We start from the raw sequence: 19,783 nt of genomic DNA, 5'->3' as shown, positions 1-19,783 counted from the left end.
AAGCGAAAGGATTTTGTGTATGCCTTATTCCGTAGCCTCTGCCCTCCCTGAATAGCTCTAGTCTGAACCAGGATTCCCCATCACCAGCTCTGCTCCCCACTGTGACCTGGGGGTCATCAGCCTAGAGGTCATCACGTGTTCTTCCTCCCAAGCAGAAGCCACGGCTCTCCTCCGTCACCACGTGCCTTGCCTAACTGCTTATCAGCCAGGGAATCAGAGGGGAGCATCAACTCAACGTCGATCTTAGAGGAGGAGGGCGGAATGGCTGTCCGGTGCCACAGATGAGGCTCAAAGTCAATTCTTCTGGGTCCCCTCCAAGACGGGTGGTCCCCTAAAATGGTCAGGGGCCCTGGGCTGGGGATAGGGAGGTCAGCTCTACCCTTGGACAGAGAAGGTCCTGAGCACCCTCTGGAGGATCTGCTTGGTCCTGATCCCGTAGATGATGGGGTTGAGCGCGGGTGGCACCAGGAGGTAGAGGGTGGCCAGCAGGACGTGGGCGTGGTGGGGGATGTTGTGGCCGAAGCGGTGGGTGAGGAAGGAGAACATTCCCGGGACGTAGAACACCAGGATGATGCAGACGTGGGAACCGCAGGTCCCCATCGCCTTGAGCCGGGCGTCCCAGGAGGGGACGCGGAAGACGGCCCGGAGGATTAGGACATAGGAGGCCGTGATGGCCAGCACGTCCAGCCCCACCACCAGCAGGGCCACCATCAGCCCGTAGAAGCGGTTCACGGTGGAGTCAGAGCAGGACAGCTTCACCAAGGCCATGTGCTCACAGTAGGAATGGGCGACGACGGTGCCCCGGCAGAAGGAGAGCCACTGCAGAAGGATGGGGAAGGGCGTGATGAGGACCAGCCCCCTCCCCAACACCACCAGCCCGATCCGCCCAATCACCACCGTGTTCAGGATGGTGGTGTGCCGCAGGGGATGGCAGATGGCCACGAAACGGTCCAGGGCCATGGCCACCAGGATTCCGGACTCCAAGGAGGAGAAGGCGTGAATGAAGAACATCTGGACTAGGCAAGTGTGGTACCCCATCTCCCGGTTGTGGGTCCAGAGGATGGCAAGCATCTTGGGCACGGTGGAAGTGGACAGAACAAGGTCAGTGATGGCCAGCATGGACAGGAACAGGTACATAGGCTGGTGCAGTGCTGGCTCAATCTTGATGATGAAGAGGATGGTGAAGTTTCCCAGGAGAGCCAGGATGTATATAATGCAAAAGGGCACTGCCACCCAATGCTGAATGTCTTCCATTCCAGGGATGCCAATCAGGCAGAAGGACAGCGGCCTTGAGCTGGAGTTACCGCAGGCCACGGTCATGATATATCAAGACGGTCCCAATGGGAGACCGAAGCATTAACTCTCTGGCAAAGAGGGAAAATAGTTAAATAGAGAAGCCACAGTGATCTACCAGCCTGGGGTGGGGGGGCAGAAGTTAGAACCCTCTGAGGAGACATTAAGAGAAAGTGAGCTTAAACTGCAACGGGAAGGATTTTGATAGGTTTCAGGAGAGGCAGGGTGGAATCGAGGAAGAGACTTGGTCTAGAAGCCAAAGGTCCCAGCCTCAAGTCCAAGTTGTGTCACCGTTCCACTGTGAGACCGTGGCCAGGTCACCTAATCTCTCTGTATCTCAGTTTCCTCATCTGTAAAATGGGGATACGGTAACTGGTTTTCTACCTACTTCACAGGGTTGCTGTGAGTGCAAAAATGAGATGTAATGTGAGAGCGCTTTGGGGATAAAGGCACTACAATAATAATAATAATAATGGTATCTGTTGAGTGCTTTGTTAGTGCCAAGCACTAAATCAAGGTAGTTTTCATTTTTTAATAATAATTATTATTATTACTATTATTATGTAAGCACATTGTGGAGAGGGAACATGCCTACCGACTCTGTTTGCAGTTACACTGTACTGTCCCAAGCGTTTAGTACACTACTCTGCACAAAGTAAGTGTTCAGTAAATACAATCAACTGAAACTGTTGAACATTAGAATGGATAATCAAATCAACCTTTCGGGTCCCCTGCCTTGGAGGATCTGCAGTTATGTGGAATGACTTAGGACATAAAGGAGGCAGGGAAATGGCTTAAATGAGCATAAAGTGCCAATCCAGAAGCAGCACGAGCTAGTGGAAAGAGCACAGGTCTGGGAGTCAGAAGACCTGTGTTCTAATCCTGCTTCTGTCACTTGTCTGCTGTGTAACCTCAGGCAAGTCACTTAACTTCTCTGGGCCTCAGTTCCCTCATCTGCAAAATGTGGATTCAATACCCGTTCTCCTTCCTTCTTAGACTGTGAACACCATGGGGGACCTTGTATCTACCCCAGCTTTTAGTACAATTCTTGGCACCTAATAAAGGTTTAACAAATACTGCAATTTTTACTTATTTTTCCAGTACAAGGACTCTGTGTCTCCAATATACAGTAATGCCTGTCTTCTCAAGTCTTCCCATAGCCACAAAGATTCTGACCAGAATCTTTCTGGACCAGCTACAGAAGAATATGGCTACGCAGGCCCAGTTTAAAGAGAAACATGCCTTCAGACCAAGATACAGCAGACCAGTCACGATTTTTGCCACACAACAGGTATAGAGTAATTGCAGGGAGTAAACCCCGTAGATGGCACAAAACATTTCACACCCTCAACTGACTTAGGGTCTGACAACTGTAGAGCATATTTGGCTGCTGAGAGTTCTCAAAATCTTTAGGATCTGATCGTGTTTGAAAGTGTCTTGTTTTACCAGCTCATGTCACCTTGAGAATGAAGCAGTGTTGTGTTCAACCTACTCTGTGCCTTCATGCTCAAGGATGTGACAAGGGGCCTGGAAATTGGAATCAAAATGTACTTCCGATACACTGGGAAAGTCTTCCGATTCAACAGGTTGTGAGTGTCTTTGGAAAACTTGGTGACTCATCCCAAAACTCCCTCCTACTTAGACTGTGAACCCCATGTAGAATAGGGACTGTGGCTGCCCTGATTATCTTGTATTTACCCCAGTGCTTAGTACCATGCTTTGCACATAATAAGCATTTCACAAATACTGTTACCCTTGCCTTACTCAGGAAATGCTACATGCACGATTATGCTCTTTTTTAAAAAAATGGTATTTGTTAAGTGCTTTACTGTATGCCAGGTACTGTACTAAACACTGAGATACATGATAATCAGATTGGACACAGTCCATGTCTCACTTGGGGCACTCAGTCTTAATCCCCATTTTACACATGAGATAACTGAGGCAAAGAGAAGTTAAGGGATTCTTGGGGTGCAGACACAAGGGGACATGAATAATTAATGATTAGTAATTATCAGAATCAGCACACCACTGTTAACTGACCATAGAAAAATTAAGGTTGTGCACCACTGCGTACCCAAAAAGACATACACCAAACCAAATCAATTAATAGCATTTATTGAGTGCTTACTCCATGCAGAATACCGTATGAAGCATTTAGAGAAGTAGCAAGGTGTAGTGGATAGAGCACAGGCCTGGAAGTCAGAGGTCATGGCTTCTAAACAAGCTCTGCCACTTACCTGCTGCGTGACCTTAGCAAGTCACTTCACTTCTCTGAGCCTCAGTTACCTCATCTGTAAATGGGAGTTGAAACCGTGAGCCCCACATGAGACAGGGACTGTGTCCAAACCGATTTGTTTGTATCCGCCCCCGGGGCTTAATACAGTGTCTGGCACACAGCAAGCACTTAACAAATAGCATAATTATTACTATTATTGTTCAGTAGAATTAGGAGACACGATTCCTGCCCTCGAGGAACTTGAAATTTAGTTGGGCAGGCAGAACCTAAAATAAATTCAGGTAGGAGGAAGCAATGGAGTTGAAAGTTAGGTACTTAAGTCCTATAGGGGAGACTGGTTGGGGTGAGTACCTAATAGGGCTTTGAAGATGGGGAGAGTAGCGATTTATAGTTCAGAACTAAATTCTGCTGCCTGGCCAGTACATTATCCAACCAAGCTCATAGATAAACCAAAAAATAGAAGACAGAATTAAAAAGTCCACCTTGGCTTTAGGGAGATTGGCAGCAAGAGTTTGGGAATAATGGCACTTTTCCCCTCCTTAGTCCCTTACCCACTTATTCTTACCCCATTTAAAGCTCCCATCCCACTCCCTAAACCCTTCTCATCACCCCCTCCCCCAAAGCACTTATGTTACATATCCTAAAACTTGGTTGCTTTCCTTACCTGTGATTTATTTTAATTTCATTCTTCCTTTAGACTGTAAGGTCCTTTAGGGCAGAGATCATGTCTTCCAACTGTATTGTTCTCTCTCAAGCCTTAATATAGTGTTCTGCACAAAACAACTGTTCAGTGATTGATTGATTGATTAACTGATCAGCCTTATACTAAGTTGAATGTCTCTAAAAGTTTTTGGGGGGTCCAATCTTTTTTCTGTGGTATTTGTTAGGTGCTTACTGTGTATCAAATCTGTTCTAAGCACCGTGAGAGGGATCAGCTACCACAAAAGTTTAATGAGCCATTTCAGCCATGTCACATACAAACCATACACAACTTCAAATGGTAGGACTGGATTAATAACAGTAATAATAACTACGGCATTTGTTAAGCACTACACAGTAAGCACTTAATAAGTACGTTTGAATGAATGAATGAATGTGCCAAGCACTGTACCAAATGCTGAAGTAGATAGACGATAATCAAGTGCCACATAGGGTTCACTGTCTTCGTAGGAGAGACAACAGGTACTAAAATCCCCATTTTAAAGATGAGGGAACTGAGGCCCAGACAAGTTAAGTGACTTGCCCAAGGTCACACAGCAGACAAGTAGCAGAGCTGGATTGGAACCTAGTTCCTCCAACTCCCAGATCCATGCTCTTTCCACTAGGCCATGCTGCTTCTCATAATGATTACCAACTATGCCCTCATTTTGCCAACAGCAGCAATCTGAATCCATCTTAGAGTAGCACATTTTCACTGGTGAGGGTTCCCAAGAAGCTACAGTATGGGGGACACAGTATGGCAAGCAGGGAGACCTGATCAAATGTTTTAGAGACATGGAAAAATACAGTTTCAGACCATTTCACATGAATCAAGCAAACAAGGAAATATATTTATAGAGCGCTTACTGCGGGCAAGTCACTTTACTAAGCACCTTGGGGAGAATAATACAAAAAAGTAAGTTTAGATGATCCCTGCCCAAAAGTATAGAGGGGAGACAGACATTAAAATAAATTATAGATGGATATGTGGAGCTGGGGGAGGGTGGAATATAAAAATGTTTAAGTTCAAAGTGTCAACCTCTTGCTCATGCCCTTCTTTCTCACTGGGAAGCAGCATAGCCCAGTGGATAAAGCACAGGCCTGGAAGTCAGAGGAGTAAGTGGGTTTGACACAGTCTATGTCCCATATGGGGCTCACATCTTTAATGCCCATTTTATAGGTAAGGTAAATGAGGCACAGAGAAGTTAACTGACTTGTTCAAGGTCACCCAGCGAAATGGGATTAGATTAGAATCTAATTACCTTTTTTAATGGTATTTGTTAAGTTGTCAGAACAGGATTAGATTAGATTAAATCTAATTAGCTGGCAGGATTAGAACTCGGGTCCTTCTGGCTCCTAGGCCCGTGCTCTACCCATAGGCCACGCTGTTTCACATGCCACAGTGAACACAGTGATAGAAGATTTGCTCTCAGGCTAATGGAAGAGATTGGCGATTGCCCGTCAGTCCTCTCATCCCTACCTAGATCACAGACCTCTCTTTCATAAGCACCCCATTCGTTCAAAGCTAAGGACAGATATGCTTATATGTTTATGTAAAGTCATATACATGATTGTGGATGCGGTTGGATAAACATTTGGCCCTATGCTCATAAGGGCATATAGACCAGAAAAATTCTAAGCTTCATCCAGAATAGCATCAAAAACCCAGAGCAGACCAAAAATGTCAGTGTGGTCTAGTGGAAAGAACATGGTCCAGCCACGTGTCTGTTGTGCCACCCTGGGGCAAGTCACTTGTCTTCTCCGTGCCTCAGTTACCTCAGCTGTAAAATGAGGATTGAGACTGTTAGCCTCAGTGGGACTGCGCCCAACCTAATTATCTCATATATATCTACCTTAGCGCTTAGTACAGTGCCTGCCACATAGTAAGTGCTTAGAAATAACATAAAATAAGCATCCTTCATTTTGGAGCTGGTGTTGCCAACAGCCAGGTTGTATCCATGAATGTGAGTGTTGCTAAGGGAGGGAGAATACCTTTACATTTTCAAACTTTCGAATGTGAAAAGCCACAGTTAAACCCACAGTCTGCATCATGCTGAACAGGAATCCTGGAGCAGGGGAATCTTACTCGTCCCGGAGCCCCCCCTTCTAGGTCAGGAAAGTAGAAGAGCACAGAAGAAAAGAGAAAAGTTTTACCCTGTTTATTGCTTTCTCCTTGTCTGGATCTGACTTTGAATGGGGCTCTCACTTCCCATGTGGAAAGTACTGGCGATTAGAAGGAGTTCAGTATTGAAGCGTCAGTGGTAGATAATGAGAAGCAGCTCAGAAAGAGCACAGACTTCAGAGCCAAAAGACCTGCGATCTAATCCCAGCTCTGCTTCCCATCTGCTGTGTGACCTTGGGCAAGTCATTTAACTTCTCCATGCCCCAGGTCTTCATTTGTAAAACGGGGGTTAAATCGTATTCCTCCTCCTTAGACTCTGAACTCCATATGGGACAGGGACTGTGTCCAACCTGATTACCCCAGTGCTTCGTATGGTGCTTGGCACTAGTACATTTTTAATAACAACATAATTATTATTATAGTGAAAGAGTAGGAAAATGGGCTATGAAAGCCTACTTTGCAGTCTATTCCCTGTCAGATAAGGGAATCATGCTTCCCCCAGAAGCCTCTTCCCAACTTTCCTGGACTAAAACCAGAGTAGGAACGTGGAGGTTGAAAGAAAAAGAAAGGAAGAGCTAACTTGCTCTGCCGGCCACTCCCTGGCTGTCTGGTCTCCCGGGGCCATTGTAGAAAGCGTGTGACGCTACCGCATCTGGAATCCTGCAAACCATTCTGGTCATTGCATTTTAGGAAGGACATGTCAGAGCTGGAAGGAGATGGTTAAAAGGGCTCTTCGACTGGGAAAGAAAGAAGCCGAGAAGGGGCAGGATTGGACTTTCCAAAACCACGAAGGATTTTACTGTTATATTGTACTCTCCCAAGGGCTTAGTACAGTGCTTTGCACACAGTAAGTGCTCATTAAATACAAGTGGATGAACGTGGATGGGCAAACTTGGATTTGTGGTGCCCCAAATCCCGCAATGCTAGCATAGGGAAGCAGCCTGGTTTGCCTGAAAGAGCACAGAGCTGAGATTCAAAGATCTAGGTTCTAATCTCGGCTCTATCAGTTGCCTGCTGTGCGGCCTTGAGCCAGTCACTTAACTTTTCTGGGCCTCAGTTTCCTCATCTGTAAATTGGGAATTCAATACCTGAGAAGCAGTGTGGCCTAGAGGAAAGAGGACGGGCCTGGCCGTCAGAGGACCTGGTTCTAGAGTCGATTCCGCCACTTGTCTACTCTGTGTCCTTGGGCAAGACACTTGATGTCTCTGTGCCTCGTTTACCACATTCGTAAAACGGGGATTAAAGCTATGAGCCCCATATGGGACATGGACTGTGTCCAACCCAATTATCTTGTATCTACTCCAGTGCTTAGTACAGTGCTTAATAATAATATTGGTATTTGTTAAGCCCTTACTATGTGCCACACACTGTACTAACTGCTGGGGTGGATACAAGCAAATGGAGTTGGATAGAGTCTCTGTCCCATAATGGGCTCACAGTCTCAATCCCCATTTTACAGATGAGGTAACTGAAACACAGAGAAGTGAAATGACATGCTTAAGGTCACACAGCAGACAAGTGGCAGAGCCGGAATTAGACCTATGGTTAGCCCTTAACAAATACTATATATATATATATACATATACAGTGGATTTTGATACAGTTACATACCTGTTCTCCTTTCCACTTAGACTGTGAGGTCCATGTGCAACAGGGACTGTGACTGACCTGATTATCTTGTATTTACTCCTGTGCTTAGAACTGTGCTTGGCACCCAGTAAGTGCTTAAGAAATTCATTCATTCAATAGTATTTATTGAGCGCTATGTGCAGAGCACTGTACTAAGTGCTTGGAATGTACAAATCGGTAACAGATAGACAGTCCCTGCCCTTTGACGGGTTTACATCCCATGATATATGTCATCACTAGAGGAGGAAGGGCAGGTGTTCGGAGAAAGACTGCTCCACTAGGGAGGTCCAAACAGTAGCTGCAGCAGGGTTCCCAGCCTGACCCAGATGCTCTGCCACCAGGAAAGGAGGAGCTTGAGCAAAGCAGAGGAGGAGGAGGCTGCTGCTATATTCTGTGGCATCCACTCTAGGGTCAAGCTAGTCACTGCCTGGTCCTGTTATCATAGGGTTAACTCCAGGAAAATCCCAGACCCTGGCAAAAGAAACAGCAGGGTCTAGTGGAAAGAGCCCGGGCCTGGGAGGCAGAGGACCTGGGTTCTAATCCTGGCTCCACCACTTGTCTGTTGTGTGACTGTGGGCAAGTCACTTCACTTCTCTGTGGCTCAGTTTCCTCATCTGTAAAATGGAGATTAAGATTGGGAGTCCCATGTAGGACATGGACTGGGTCCCAACCTGATTAGCTTGTATCTACCCCCAGAGATTAGTACAGTGCCTGGCACATAGTAAGCGCTGAATAAATACAATTTAAAAAAATAAGAGTGAGATGCTCAACTTCCTGAGTCTGGGTCTCAACTGTGAATTACTGGTTGGATTGGCAGTCATCACAGACTCTGGAGACGGGTGGGGATGGGGAGCAGAGACACAAAGAAAAATCAGAAGGTGAGAAACTGAGATGGGGCGGTTGGGAAGAAAGAAGGAGAGAAGAGAGAGAAAAATGCAGTGAGGCTGAGGCAGAACAGAAGAGACTGAACTTCCCTCCCAAATCCTCAAAGCCACCTCAATTTCCCATCCCAGTTGACAACACCACTATCTTTCCCATCCCTCTAAACCACAATCTTGTCACTCTTCCTGACTTTCCTCCTTCCCTGTCAATCCCCTTATTCAATCTGGCATAAACTCCTGAGTTAAAGGCACAACAAATAATACAATAATAATAATAACAAGCATCAACATTATTAGCAGCGTGGCTCAGTGGAAAGAGCACGGGCTTGGGAGTCAGAGGTCACGGGTTCTAATCCCGGCTCCGCCGCTAGTCAGCTGTGTGACCTTGGGCAAGTCACTTAACTTCTCTGTGCCTCAGTTACCTCATCTGTCAAATGGGGAGTAAAACCGTGAGCCCCACGTGGGACAACCTGATCAACTTGTATTCCCCCAGCGCTTAGAACAGTGCTTTGCACATAGTAAGCACTTAACAAATACCACAATTTATTTTTTATTTTATTATTATTATTGTTCACACTTCCCTGCCCAGATGTTACTTCTAAAATGTCCTTCTCTGCACATCTACCCTCTAGTCAAAAACCAGTGCATCTAACAGAAATTCTTGGCTTTCAGAAACTCAATCAGTTCTCTCCCTCCTTAGCCATTCTCTTCACCCACCATATCCCTGCTCACCATCTCCACTCCTCTCAAACTAATCTCTTTACCATTTCTCTTTGTTGTCTGCCCGCCTCCGTTCCCTTGTTCGACTCTTCAAATCCACCAGTCCACAGCTGTCCCCATCTTCAAAGCCCTTCTAAATCTAGGAAGGTTTCCCAGATTAATTTCTCATCTCTCCCCCAGACCAGGTTATATAACTCACAACTACCATTTCAGGGCTTCTACACTGTTTACACATATGTGTAATTGATCACAAACACCCATTGTACCTCTGCAGATGTTGAATTACATATTCAACTCATATTCATATCTACTTCCCCTTCCTCCTATTTGCCAATTACTGTCGTTCCTCCTCCCGCACTAGATTGTAGGGATCGTGTCCACTAACTCCCCTCAACGCTCCTATGTCTTAGTACGGTACACTCAGCACTCAATAAATGCTATTGACTAACTGATGAAAAAAAACAGAGTTAGACAGAAATAGAGAAATAATAATAATAATGATGGTATTTGTTTAGCGCTTACTATGTCCAAGTACTGTTCTCGGCTCTGGGATAGATACAAGGTTATCAGGTCATCACACGTGGGGCTCACAGTCTCAGTCCTCATTTTACAGATGAGATAACTGAGGCACAGAGAAGTGGAGTGACTTGCCCAGAGTCACACAGCTGACAAGTGACTGAGCTGGGATTCGAACTATCTCTGACTCCCAAGACCGGGCTCTTTCCACTAAGCCACGCTGCTTCCCTTAAAAGAGAAAGAGGGAAAGAGAAGCAAAAGCCGCTGGGGTTGGGGAGTGAGGGGGTGTCGAAGAGAACTCAAGAAGTCGAGTCTTACCTAGGAAGAAGGGGAGTTTTCCTGATGCCCCTTGCATCTCTCCCCGTCCTTTGGAGTCCCAACAAACCCGTCTGTCTGGCTGGGTTCTGAGGCAGTAGGGTCTGGTGGTCAGTGGGATTTAGGTGCTAAATATGTGCTGAACCCTAAAGATCTAAACCCTGATGATGAGCTGAGCTCTCAGTCTGACCTAAGGAAGTTTCTGACTCCCACTCCCCAACCACTCCCCGGAGTGCCTATGTCCCCTAAGAGAGTAGCGGAAACCCGAGGTCCCTCAGCCTGGCAGAAAATGCCTCTCTGACCCCAACCCCAGAGTGCCCGGGGCGTTACTCTCACCTCCCAGGAATGGGGCTGGGCAGAGCACATCAGCTAGCCAGGCACTAGTCACCATTCCTGGATCCTGTCTGCCCGCTGCCCTTGCTCTCTCCTCCCTCCATCCCCCTGCTCCTCCCCTGAAGGCCTGGACCCCCACCCTCACCCCCAGCAGCAGGTTGTGGCAGGGATCACAGGGTCGGTCTGGCCGGGCAGGCGGTCGTCTCCGCCCCTCAGCACCACAGGGCCCGTTATCAGTAGCAGAGCCTGCCCCTGGAGAGCCATAATGGTGGAGCCGCTTGGAAGACCCAAGGGGACTCTGGAGAGCTCAGAGATCCTGGGAGAGTGGGGCTGCTCTCCCCAGGCTCCAAGAGCTCAGGTGGATCCCGCACGTGCATCTGGTACCCGGAAATGACTCGGGCTCAGCACTGTGATCATTTCCTTTCATCCCCCTGTCTCCGGCCCTGCCTCTGTGTTGGGGTATTGTTCTCACCACGGTCTCCACACAGCCCCTCTCAGCCTCTCCCCTCACAAACTCCCTCCCTGGCCATCTGGCCTCACAATCCCTTTCTGCTTCCTCCAACAGTCTGGGACAGTACTTTCACCCAGACCTCTGCCCATCTTCCCACACGGTCTCTGTGTGTGAGCCCCATGTGGGATGGGGCTGTATCCAACCTAACTTGTTTCTACCTCAGAGCTTAAAACAGTGCTTGGCACATAGTAAGTGACTAACAAATACCATTTTATTATTATTATTATCCACATGGGCCCTTTAAGTCTCCCCCATTCAGGCCCATCAGTCGCCTCTACCAGCCCCGGTCCATTTCCTCAAGTCTCAGCCTGGGGTCAGCATGGCATAGTGGAAAAAGCACGGGCTTAGGAGTCAGAGGTCGTGGGTTCTAATTCCGCCTCCACCACTCGTCTGCTGTGTGACCTGGGGCAAGTCAGTTAGCTTCTCGGTGTCTCAGTTACCTCATTTGTAAAATGGGGACTGAGCCTGTGAGCCCCACATGGGACTACCTGATCACCCTGTATCTACCCCAGCGCCTAGAAATAGTACTTGCACATAGTAAGCGCTTAACAAATACCATCATTTTTATTCTTCTTATTATTATTAATTGGATACCTGTTGCTCCCAGCCATCCTACCTTCTCATCCTTGGAGGCAGAACCTCTGGGTGGGGAGGGAGGCCGTCAGAGGCAAAGTTTAGGTTACTATCAATCCATCAGTGGTGTTTATTGAGCACTTACTGTGTGCAGAGCAAAGGTACAGGCAAGCTTATGTCAGGGAATCTATTTAATGATATGAACCATTCCACTCTGCCTGAGAGTGATCACTTCTCTGTTAGATAATCAAAATATTTCTGGTTAGAGAGAAAGAGATGGTGTGAAAGCAGGAACTGATAAAGAAGAGACCACATATAAAGGCAGGGGTATTTGGGGTGAGAACCCTCTGCAAATGAGCTGCCAGTGTGGACCAAAGGCTGAAGTATCACTTCCCTACTGTACTTCACTTTCAACTCTCCTGTCTCTGACCCATGGCGCACATTCTTTCCTTGCATGGTGGTTAATATTAATAATAATGATAGTAATTATAATAGAGTTTCCAGTACTCTACCAGTCACGTCTACAGGAGGGGGAGTCAAGCAGAGGCCTATCCATTCCATTCCTAGCTTGGGCAGTGGCTAGTGAGTGGAAGGCAATCTGCTACAAGTCAAAACTCCCCTATGCTGGGCAGCAGCGGCTTGGGAGAGAGTCGAGGGCAGACTCGTTTACTGTGTGGAAGGAGGCAGTGGTAAACCACTTCCATATTTTTACCAAGAAAATTATCTGGATACGCTACCAGAACGATTGCAGATGGAAATGGGGCGTTCTGGGAGAGACGTGTCTATGACGTCGCTATGGGTTGGACACGACTCGACAACATAACAACAATAGCAGTGGTAGTGATAGTATTGTGACATTTGTTAAGTACTTACTATGTATCAAGAGCTCTCCTGAGTGATGGGGTAGATATAAATCAATCAGGTTGGACACAGTCCTTGTTCTGCAGGTGGCTCACAGTTTAAAGGGGAGCCTCATGATAACAACAATAGTAATAATAGTAGTTGTTAAGCACTGACTATGTGCCAAGAAATGTACTAAGCACGGGGGTAGAGTCGAGATAATCAGATCCCATATGGGGCCCATAGTCTAAAGGGTCGGGAGAATAGGTATTGAATCCCCGTTTGGCAGAAGAGATAACTGAGGCAAAGAAAAGTTAAGTGACTTGCCCAAAATCACAGAGCAGGCACATGGAGGAGCTGGGATTAGAATCCAGCTCCTTTGACTCCCAGCGCCTGGTTCCTTCCGCTAGGACACACTGGACCTGAAACAGGTCAGAAAGGTTTTGAGGATCAATGTACTTACTCACTGAGACCCATCTTGGACAACTTCCTGTGAGCTCGTTGTGCGCAGGGATTGTCACTCTTTATTGCTCTATTTTACTTTCCCAAGCGCCTCGTACAGTGCTCTGCACACAGTAAATGTTTAATAAACACGATTGATTGAATGAATGAATGAATGAATGAATGAACGAATGAATGAGTGAGTGAGTGAGTGAGTAACTTGGAACTTGTTCAGCCCAACCCAAACCTTTCCCCTTTGTGTTGGGAAGCGGGGAAAAGGGAAATCTTCCCAGACTAGAGGTAGAGTTTCAGTGGGGACTTGGAAGGTTTGGGTTTTGAGAAAGGTGTCAGTCCAGTACTGCCTGGTCCACCGGATCATAGAGAAATATCTAGTACAATTGGTCTCCACAAATTGTCTGCCCAATTAGTCTCCAGGATGTACAGCCTAGCTAGTATCTTTTGTCATGCCTGCACCAACTTGTCGCCACATTGTCTAGCCTGATTTCTAATTTGGAACTATCTGGGACCATTAGCCAACAGGAAGCGACAGCCTAATTTTTTTCCGGGGGTGGGGTGGAGGGTGAGGGGGCAGAACGATCAATCTCCAGAAAGTGACCTATCCTTTTGACTTTCAGGTCAAATTATTTCTAGGAATTGTCCAGCCCAATTGGAAGGCTCCAGAGAAACTGGTCTCTGGGGACTGTCCAACCCAATTGCTTAGCCCAATTAGGCTCCAAGTGGCATCCGGACAAATTGCTCTGGAGGGACCATCTGGAATGGCTACAATGTAATTGTTCTATTGGGATGAGCAAGTTGGTTGGTCTCTGGTCCAATTATTCTCCAAGGAATCTTGACCCAATTGGTCTTAAAAGTTAACCAATGGAAGGGCTCTCCAGGGTATATCTGGTCCACTTCTATAGAGGAAACAAATGCTTCTGCCTCATTGAAGCATATTCAGCTCAACTGGTCTCTTGAGCATTTCCAGCCCAGTTTGTCTCCTGGGACAAACCCTGAACCCATTGGTCCAATTATATGGTCCAAAAGAAACAAAACGGATAGGGGAAAGACCATGGGCCTGGGAGTCAGAGGACTTGGGTTCTAATCCTGGCTCTGCCCCTTGTCTTCTGTGTAACCTTGGGCAAATCACTTAACTTTTGTGTACATTTGTACACACTTATTATTCTATTTATTTTCTTAATGATGCGTATATATCTATAATTCTGTTTTCTATTTTGATGCTACTGATGCCTGTCTACTTGCTTTGTTTTGTTGTCTGTCTCCCCCTTCTAGGCTGTGAGCCCATTGTTAGGTAGGAATTGTCTCTACCTGTTGCCGAAATGTACTTTCCAAGCGCTTCGTACAGTGCTCTGCACAAAATAAGTGCTCAATAAATATAATTGAATGAATGAATGAACTTAACTTCTCTGTGCCTCTGTTACCTCATCTGAAAAATGGGAATTAAATACTTCCTCACGCTGATTTAGCCTGTGAACTCCATGTGGGACAGGGACTGATAACCTTGCTTCTACCCCAGCTCTTAGAAGAGTGTTTGACACTCAGTAAGCAGTTAGCAAATGCCACAATTATCAATATTATAATAGTTATGTACCGTTTCACTTTTTCCTCTACCTGCCTAGTGCCTCTATTGTCCTTTGACTATGCATTTCCCTCCCTACTTCATCACCCACACACTTGAATCCATGCTCCCTAACCTCTTACTCACCCCACCCTACAGCACTTGCGTATAAAAACCTTATACTCAGTTCCTTTCTCCTCTATCTGAAATTCACTTTAATGTCTGTCAATCAATCAATAGCATTTTTTGAGTGTTTACTGTGTGCAGAGCACTGTATTAAGCACTTGGGAGAGTACAACATAACAGAAATGGTAGACACATTCCCTACCCACAAGGAGCTTACAGTCTGGAGGGAGCCTGTCTCCTCCTTGTAAGTTCCTTGAGGGCAGGGATCATGTCTACGATTGTACTCTCCCTATCAATCAATCAATCAATCAATCAATTACTGGTATTTACTGAGCAATTACTCACAGTTAATCCCCATTTTACAAAAACTTCTCATTCTAGGCTTCAAGTCTCTCCATCACCTCGCCCCTTCCTACCTCTCCTCCCTTCTTTCTACCGCCCACCCGGCACGCTCTGCTCCTCCGCCGCCCACCTCCTCACCATCCCCCGTTCTCGCCTATCCCGCCGTCGACCCCTGGGCCACGTCCTCCCGCGGTCCTGAAATGCCCTCCCTCCTCACCTCTGCCAAACTAATTCTCTTCCCCTCTTCAAAACCCTACTCACGGCTTTGACTACCATCTCTACGCAGATGACACGCAGATCTACATCTCCGCCCCTGTCCTCTCCCCCTCCCTTCAGGCTCGCATCTCCTCCTGCCTCCGGGACGTCTCCACCTGGATGTCGGCCCGCCACCTAAAACTCAACATGAGCAAGACTGAGCTCCTCATCTTCCCTCCCAAGCCCGGTCCGCTCCCAGACTTCTCCGTCACCGTGGATGGCACGACCATCCTTCCCGTCCCGCAGGCCAGCAATCTCGGTGTCATCCTTGACTCGTCCCTCTCGTTCACCCCACACATCCTATCCGTTACCAAGACCTGCCGGTTTCACCTCTACAATATCGCCAAGATCCGCCCTTTCCTCTCCACCCAGACGGCTACCTTACTATTACGGGCTCTCGTTATATCCCGGCTAGACTACTGTGTCAGCCTTCTCTCTGACCTCCCTTCCTCCTCTCTCGCCCCGCTCCGGTCTATTCTTCACTCCGCTGCCCGGCTCATCTTCCCGCAGAAACGATCTGGGCATGTCACTCCCCTTCTTAAACAACTCCAGTGGTTGCCTATCGACCTCCGCTCCAAACAAAAACTCCTCACTCTAGGCTTCAAGGCTCTCCATCACCTTGCCCCTTCCTACCTCTCCTCCCTTCTCTCTTTCTACCGCCCACCCCGCACGCTCCACTCCTCTGCCGCCCACCTCCTCGCCGTCCCTCGGTCTCGCCTATCCCGCCGTCGACCCCCGGGCCACGTCCTCCCGCGGTCCTGGAACGCCCTCCCTCCTCACCTCCGCCAAACTGATTCTCTTTCCCTCTTCAAAACCTTACTTAAAAATCACCTCCTCCAAGAGGCCTTCCCAGACTGAGCTCCTCTTCCCCCTCTACTCCCTCTGCCATCCCCCCTTTACCTCTCCGCAGCTAAAGCCTCATTTCCCCTTTTCCCTCTGCTCCTCCACCTCTCCCTTCCCATCCCCACAGCACTGTACTCGTCCGCTCAACTGTATATATTTTCGTTACCCTATTTATTTTGTTAATGAATTGTACATCGCCTTGATTCTATTTAGTTGCCATTGTTTTTACGAGATGTTCTTCCCCTTGACGCTGTTTAGTGCCATTGTTCTTGTCTGTCCGTCTCCCCCGATTAGACTGTAAGCCCGTCAAACGGCAGGGACTGTCTCTATCTGTTGCCGACTTGTTCATCCCAAGCGCTTAGTACAGTGCTCTGCACATAGTAAGCGCTCAATAAATACTATTGAATGAATGAATGAATACTTAAAGCTCACCTCCTCCAAGGGGTCTTCCCAGACTGAGCTCCCCTCTTTTTTCCCTCTGCTCCCTCTACCCCCCCTTCACCTCTCACAGCTAAACCCTCTTCTCCCCCCTTTCCCTCTGCTCCTCCCCCTCTCCCGTCCCATCCCCTCAGCACCGTACTCATCCTCTCAACTGTATATATCTTCATCACCCTATTTATTTTAATGAGATGTACATCACCCTGATTCTATTTATTTGCTATTGTTTTAATGAGATGTTCTTCCCCTTGACTCTATTTACTGCCATTGTTCTTGTCTGTCCATCTCCCCCGATTAGACTGTAAGCCCGTCAAAGGCCAGGGACTGCCTCTATCTGTTGCCAATTTGTACATTCCAAGCGCTTAGTACAGTGCTCTGCACATAGTAAGCACTCAATAAATACTATTGGATGAATGAATGAATGAATCACTGCATGCAGAGCACTGTCCTAAGGCCATAGGAAGGCATAATAATAATAATAATGGTATTTGTTAAGCACTTACTATGTGACAAGCACTGTTCTAAGCAGTGGGGTAGGTACAAGGTTATCAGAGTATCCCACGTGGGGCTCACAGGCTCAACCCCCATTTTACAGATGAGGTAACTGAGGCACAGAGAAGTTAAGTGACTCGTCCAAAGTCACACAGCTGATAAGTGGCGGAGCCGGGATTAGAACCCACGACCTCTGTCTCCCAAGCCCGGGCTCTAGCCACTAAGCCACAGTAGATTTGATCCACAAGGAGCTTAAAGTTTACTGGAGAGACTGACATTTAAATAAATTTCAGCTAAGGCAGATAATAGAGTACAATAATAATAAAAATGTTGGCATTTGTTCAGCACTTACTACGTGCAGAGCACCGTTCTAAGCGCTGGGGTAGATGCAGGGTCATCAGGTCGTCCCACGTGTAGCTAACAGTTAAGCCCCATTTTACAGATGAGGTAACTGAGGCACAGAGAAGTTAAGTGACTTGCCCACAGTCACACAGCTGACAAGTGGCAGTGCCGGAATTCGAACCCATGACCTCTGACTCCCTTGCCCGGGCTCTTTACACTAAGCCACGCTGCTAAGGATATGTACAAAATTGCTGAGGTCTGGCATGAATATCAGAGTGCCCAAGGGTACAAACCCCTCTCAGGATCACACCTGGAGAGTTTCCAGTCCTCTACCAGTTTCAGCTGTGGGAGGGAGAGTCAAGCAGAGGCCTACCCATTCCATTCCTAGCTTGGCGAGTGGAAGGCAATCTGCTACAAAGCAAAACTCACCTGTTCTGGGCAGCAGCAGCATGGGAGAGAGTGGAGGGCGGAGACTTGAGTTGAATGTGTGGAAGGAAGCAATGGTACCACTTCTGGATTTTTACCAAGACTCTATGGATCCACTACCAGAATGACTGCAGATGGAAGCGAGGCGTTCTGGGAGAGATGTGTCCACGGCGTCTCTATGGGTCGCAGACGACTTGACGGCATAAAACAAGGGGTACAATAAGGTGCGCAGCTGACACAGAGGAGAGAGTGGATAAGGGAAATGAGATAGATCTGAGGCAGAGAAGACCTGTGGGAGGAGATGTGGTTTTCGGAGGGTTTTTAGATGGGAAGAATGGCGGACTGTCAGATATGAAGGAGGAAATTCAAGGCCAGAGAGAGGATGTGGGTCACAGTGGAACAGACAAGATCGAAGTACAGTGATTAGGTTGGCATTAGGAGAATGGAGTACGTGGATTGGGTTGTAATAGGAGATCAGTGAGGTAAGGTAGGAGGGAGAGAGCTAATCGGGTGTCTTAAAGTCGACGGGGATCTGCGTCCACCCCAGGGAGAAAGGGGTTTTGCTCCCCTGGCCCCTCCCCACACATACAAGGGGACAGGGAGCACATCAGAGGGAAGGTCACTGATGCCTCCTTCCAGCCCAATTCTCCCTGGGACGCCAGGGACCTGGGACATGCCAGGGGGAGGGCATGCCAACCCTGCACCAGGCCCCCCCGCAAGCCGGGGGGTCAGGGAACGAGCCATGGAAAGAGTCAGCAAACCCCCAGGACAGATGGACAGAAAGAAGGGATAACAGAGAACCCAGGCCCTACTCCACACAGCCAGGGCCTGGGACCTCAACAGAGGAGGAGATGCCTATCCTCTTCAACCCTCTTATCCTGTCCCACAACCATTCATTCAATCATATTTATTGAGCACCTAGTGTGTGCAGAGCACTGTAGTAAGAGCTTGAAAAGTACAATTGAGGAAGAGAGACAATCCCTACCCAAGAACGTGCTCATATTCTAGAAGAGCACCATCCCTCATCCCCCTACCCCAACACCTGCCCATCTGCCCACTCCCATCCAACTCCTAATTCTATCTCTTCCCACCACATCCCTCGCCACAGCCTCAGCCAAGTGTAGCTTTCAAACCCCCAACTCCATCAAGGGGAAGCTTCCCTTCATCTTTGACCTGTCCCTGACCCAATCACTGCTCCTCCTCAGCACGGCTGAAATCTGGCTCTCTCCACATGACACTTTCTCCCCTGACAATCTTTCCAGAGGGGCCTTCATCTTCTTCCACTTCCTAAGACTCAGTGGGAAAAGGGGAGGAGTCAGCTTCCTTCTCTCTCCCCAATGCCATTTTCATACCATCCCACCTTCTGCGTACCTCTTTTTCTCTTCCTTTGAGGTCCATATCACCAGCCTCTACCACCCACAACCGTTATCTGTCACAGTCATCTAACAGGCCCCACTTCCATCTTTCTGAACTATTTCGATCCATCTCCCTTTCTCTATCCCTCCATTGCTCCTTGCGGACTTCAAGATCCATGTGGAGGTCCCCGACAACCCTTCCACTGCCTGCTTCCTCGCACTCCTCAACACAGATAGCCTCCAGCTCCACCTCTCCTCACCCATTCACCAACTTGGACACACGGTCGATCCGATCATCTCTAGTCATTGTAAAATCTCTGCCTTCATCCACTCAAAAAACTCCCTAATGACCACAACCTCCTCACCTGGCTCCACTCCCTCATACCCACTCCCCACAGATCTATCCTATTCCCCCACAGATACCACCAATCTTTTGACCCCCACCAATTTTCTAGTTCATCATGCTCCATTTGGTC

At 47.7% G+C, this 19,783-nt stretch overlaps 2 protein-coding genes across 2 annotated transcripts in view; one reads left to right on the top strand and one right to left on the bottom strand.

Annotated features, from left to right (window-relative positions):
* Positions 1-375: 375 nt before the first annotated feature.
* Positions 376-1,320, bottom strand: LOC114805474 (olfactory receptor 52L1-like). The gene has a single exon (XM_029046696.1). It carries the CDS (start codon positions 1,318-1,320, stop codon positions 376-378), a length of 945 nt encoding a protein of 314 aa, XP_028902529.1.
* A 1,105-nt stretch (positions 1,321-2,425) lies between these two features.
* The window catches only part of LOC103166957 (ankyrin repeat domain-containing protein 50-like), a 35,469-nt gene continuing 18,111 nt past the window's right edge, over positions 2,426-19,783 (top strand). Inside the window, exons 1-2 of the mRNA XM_039914631.1 lie at positions 2,426-2,584; positions 8,800-8,860. Coding sequence (XP_039770565.1) covers positions 2,426-2,584; positions 8,800-8,860 — 220 coding nt within the window. The remainder of the gene's footprint in view (positions 2,585-8,799; positions 8,861-19,783) is intronic.

This window comes from Ornithorhynchus anatinus, chromosome 2 (assembly GCF_004115215.2).
Source record: "Ornithorhynchus anatinus isolate Pmale09 chromosome 2, mOrnAna1.pri.v4, whole genome shotgun sequence".
Classification (NCBI taxonomy): domain Eukaryota; kingdom Metazoa; phylum Chordata; class Mammalia; order Monotremata; family Ornithorhynchidae; genus Ornithorhynchus; species Ornithorhynchus anatinus.
The sequence above is the reverse complement of the archived record's forward strand: the minus strand, read 5'-3'. Positions and strand labels throughout refer to the sequence as shown.

Bases quoted from the DNA above. Each gene is read 5' to 3' on its own strand.
- LOC114805474 (XM_029046696.1), bottom strand. From the start codon at position 1,320: ATGACCGTGGCCTGCGGTAACTCCAGCTCAAGGCCGCTGTCCTTCTGC.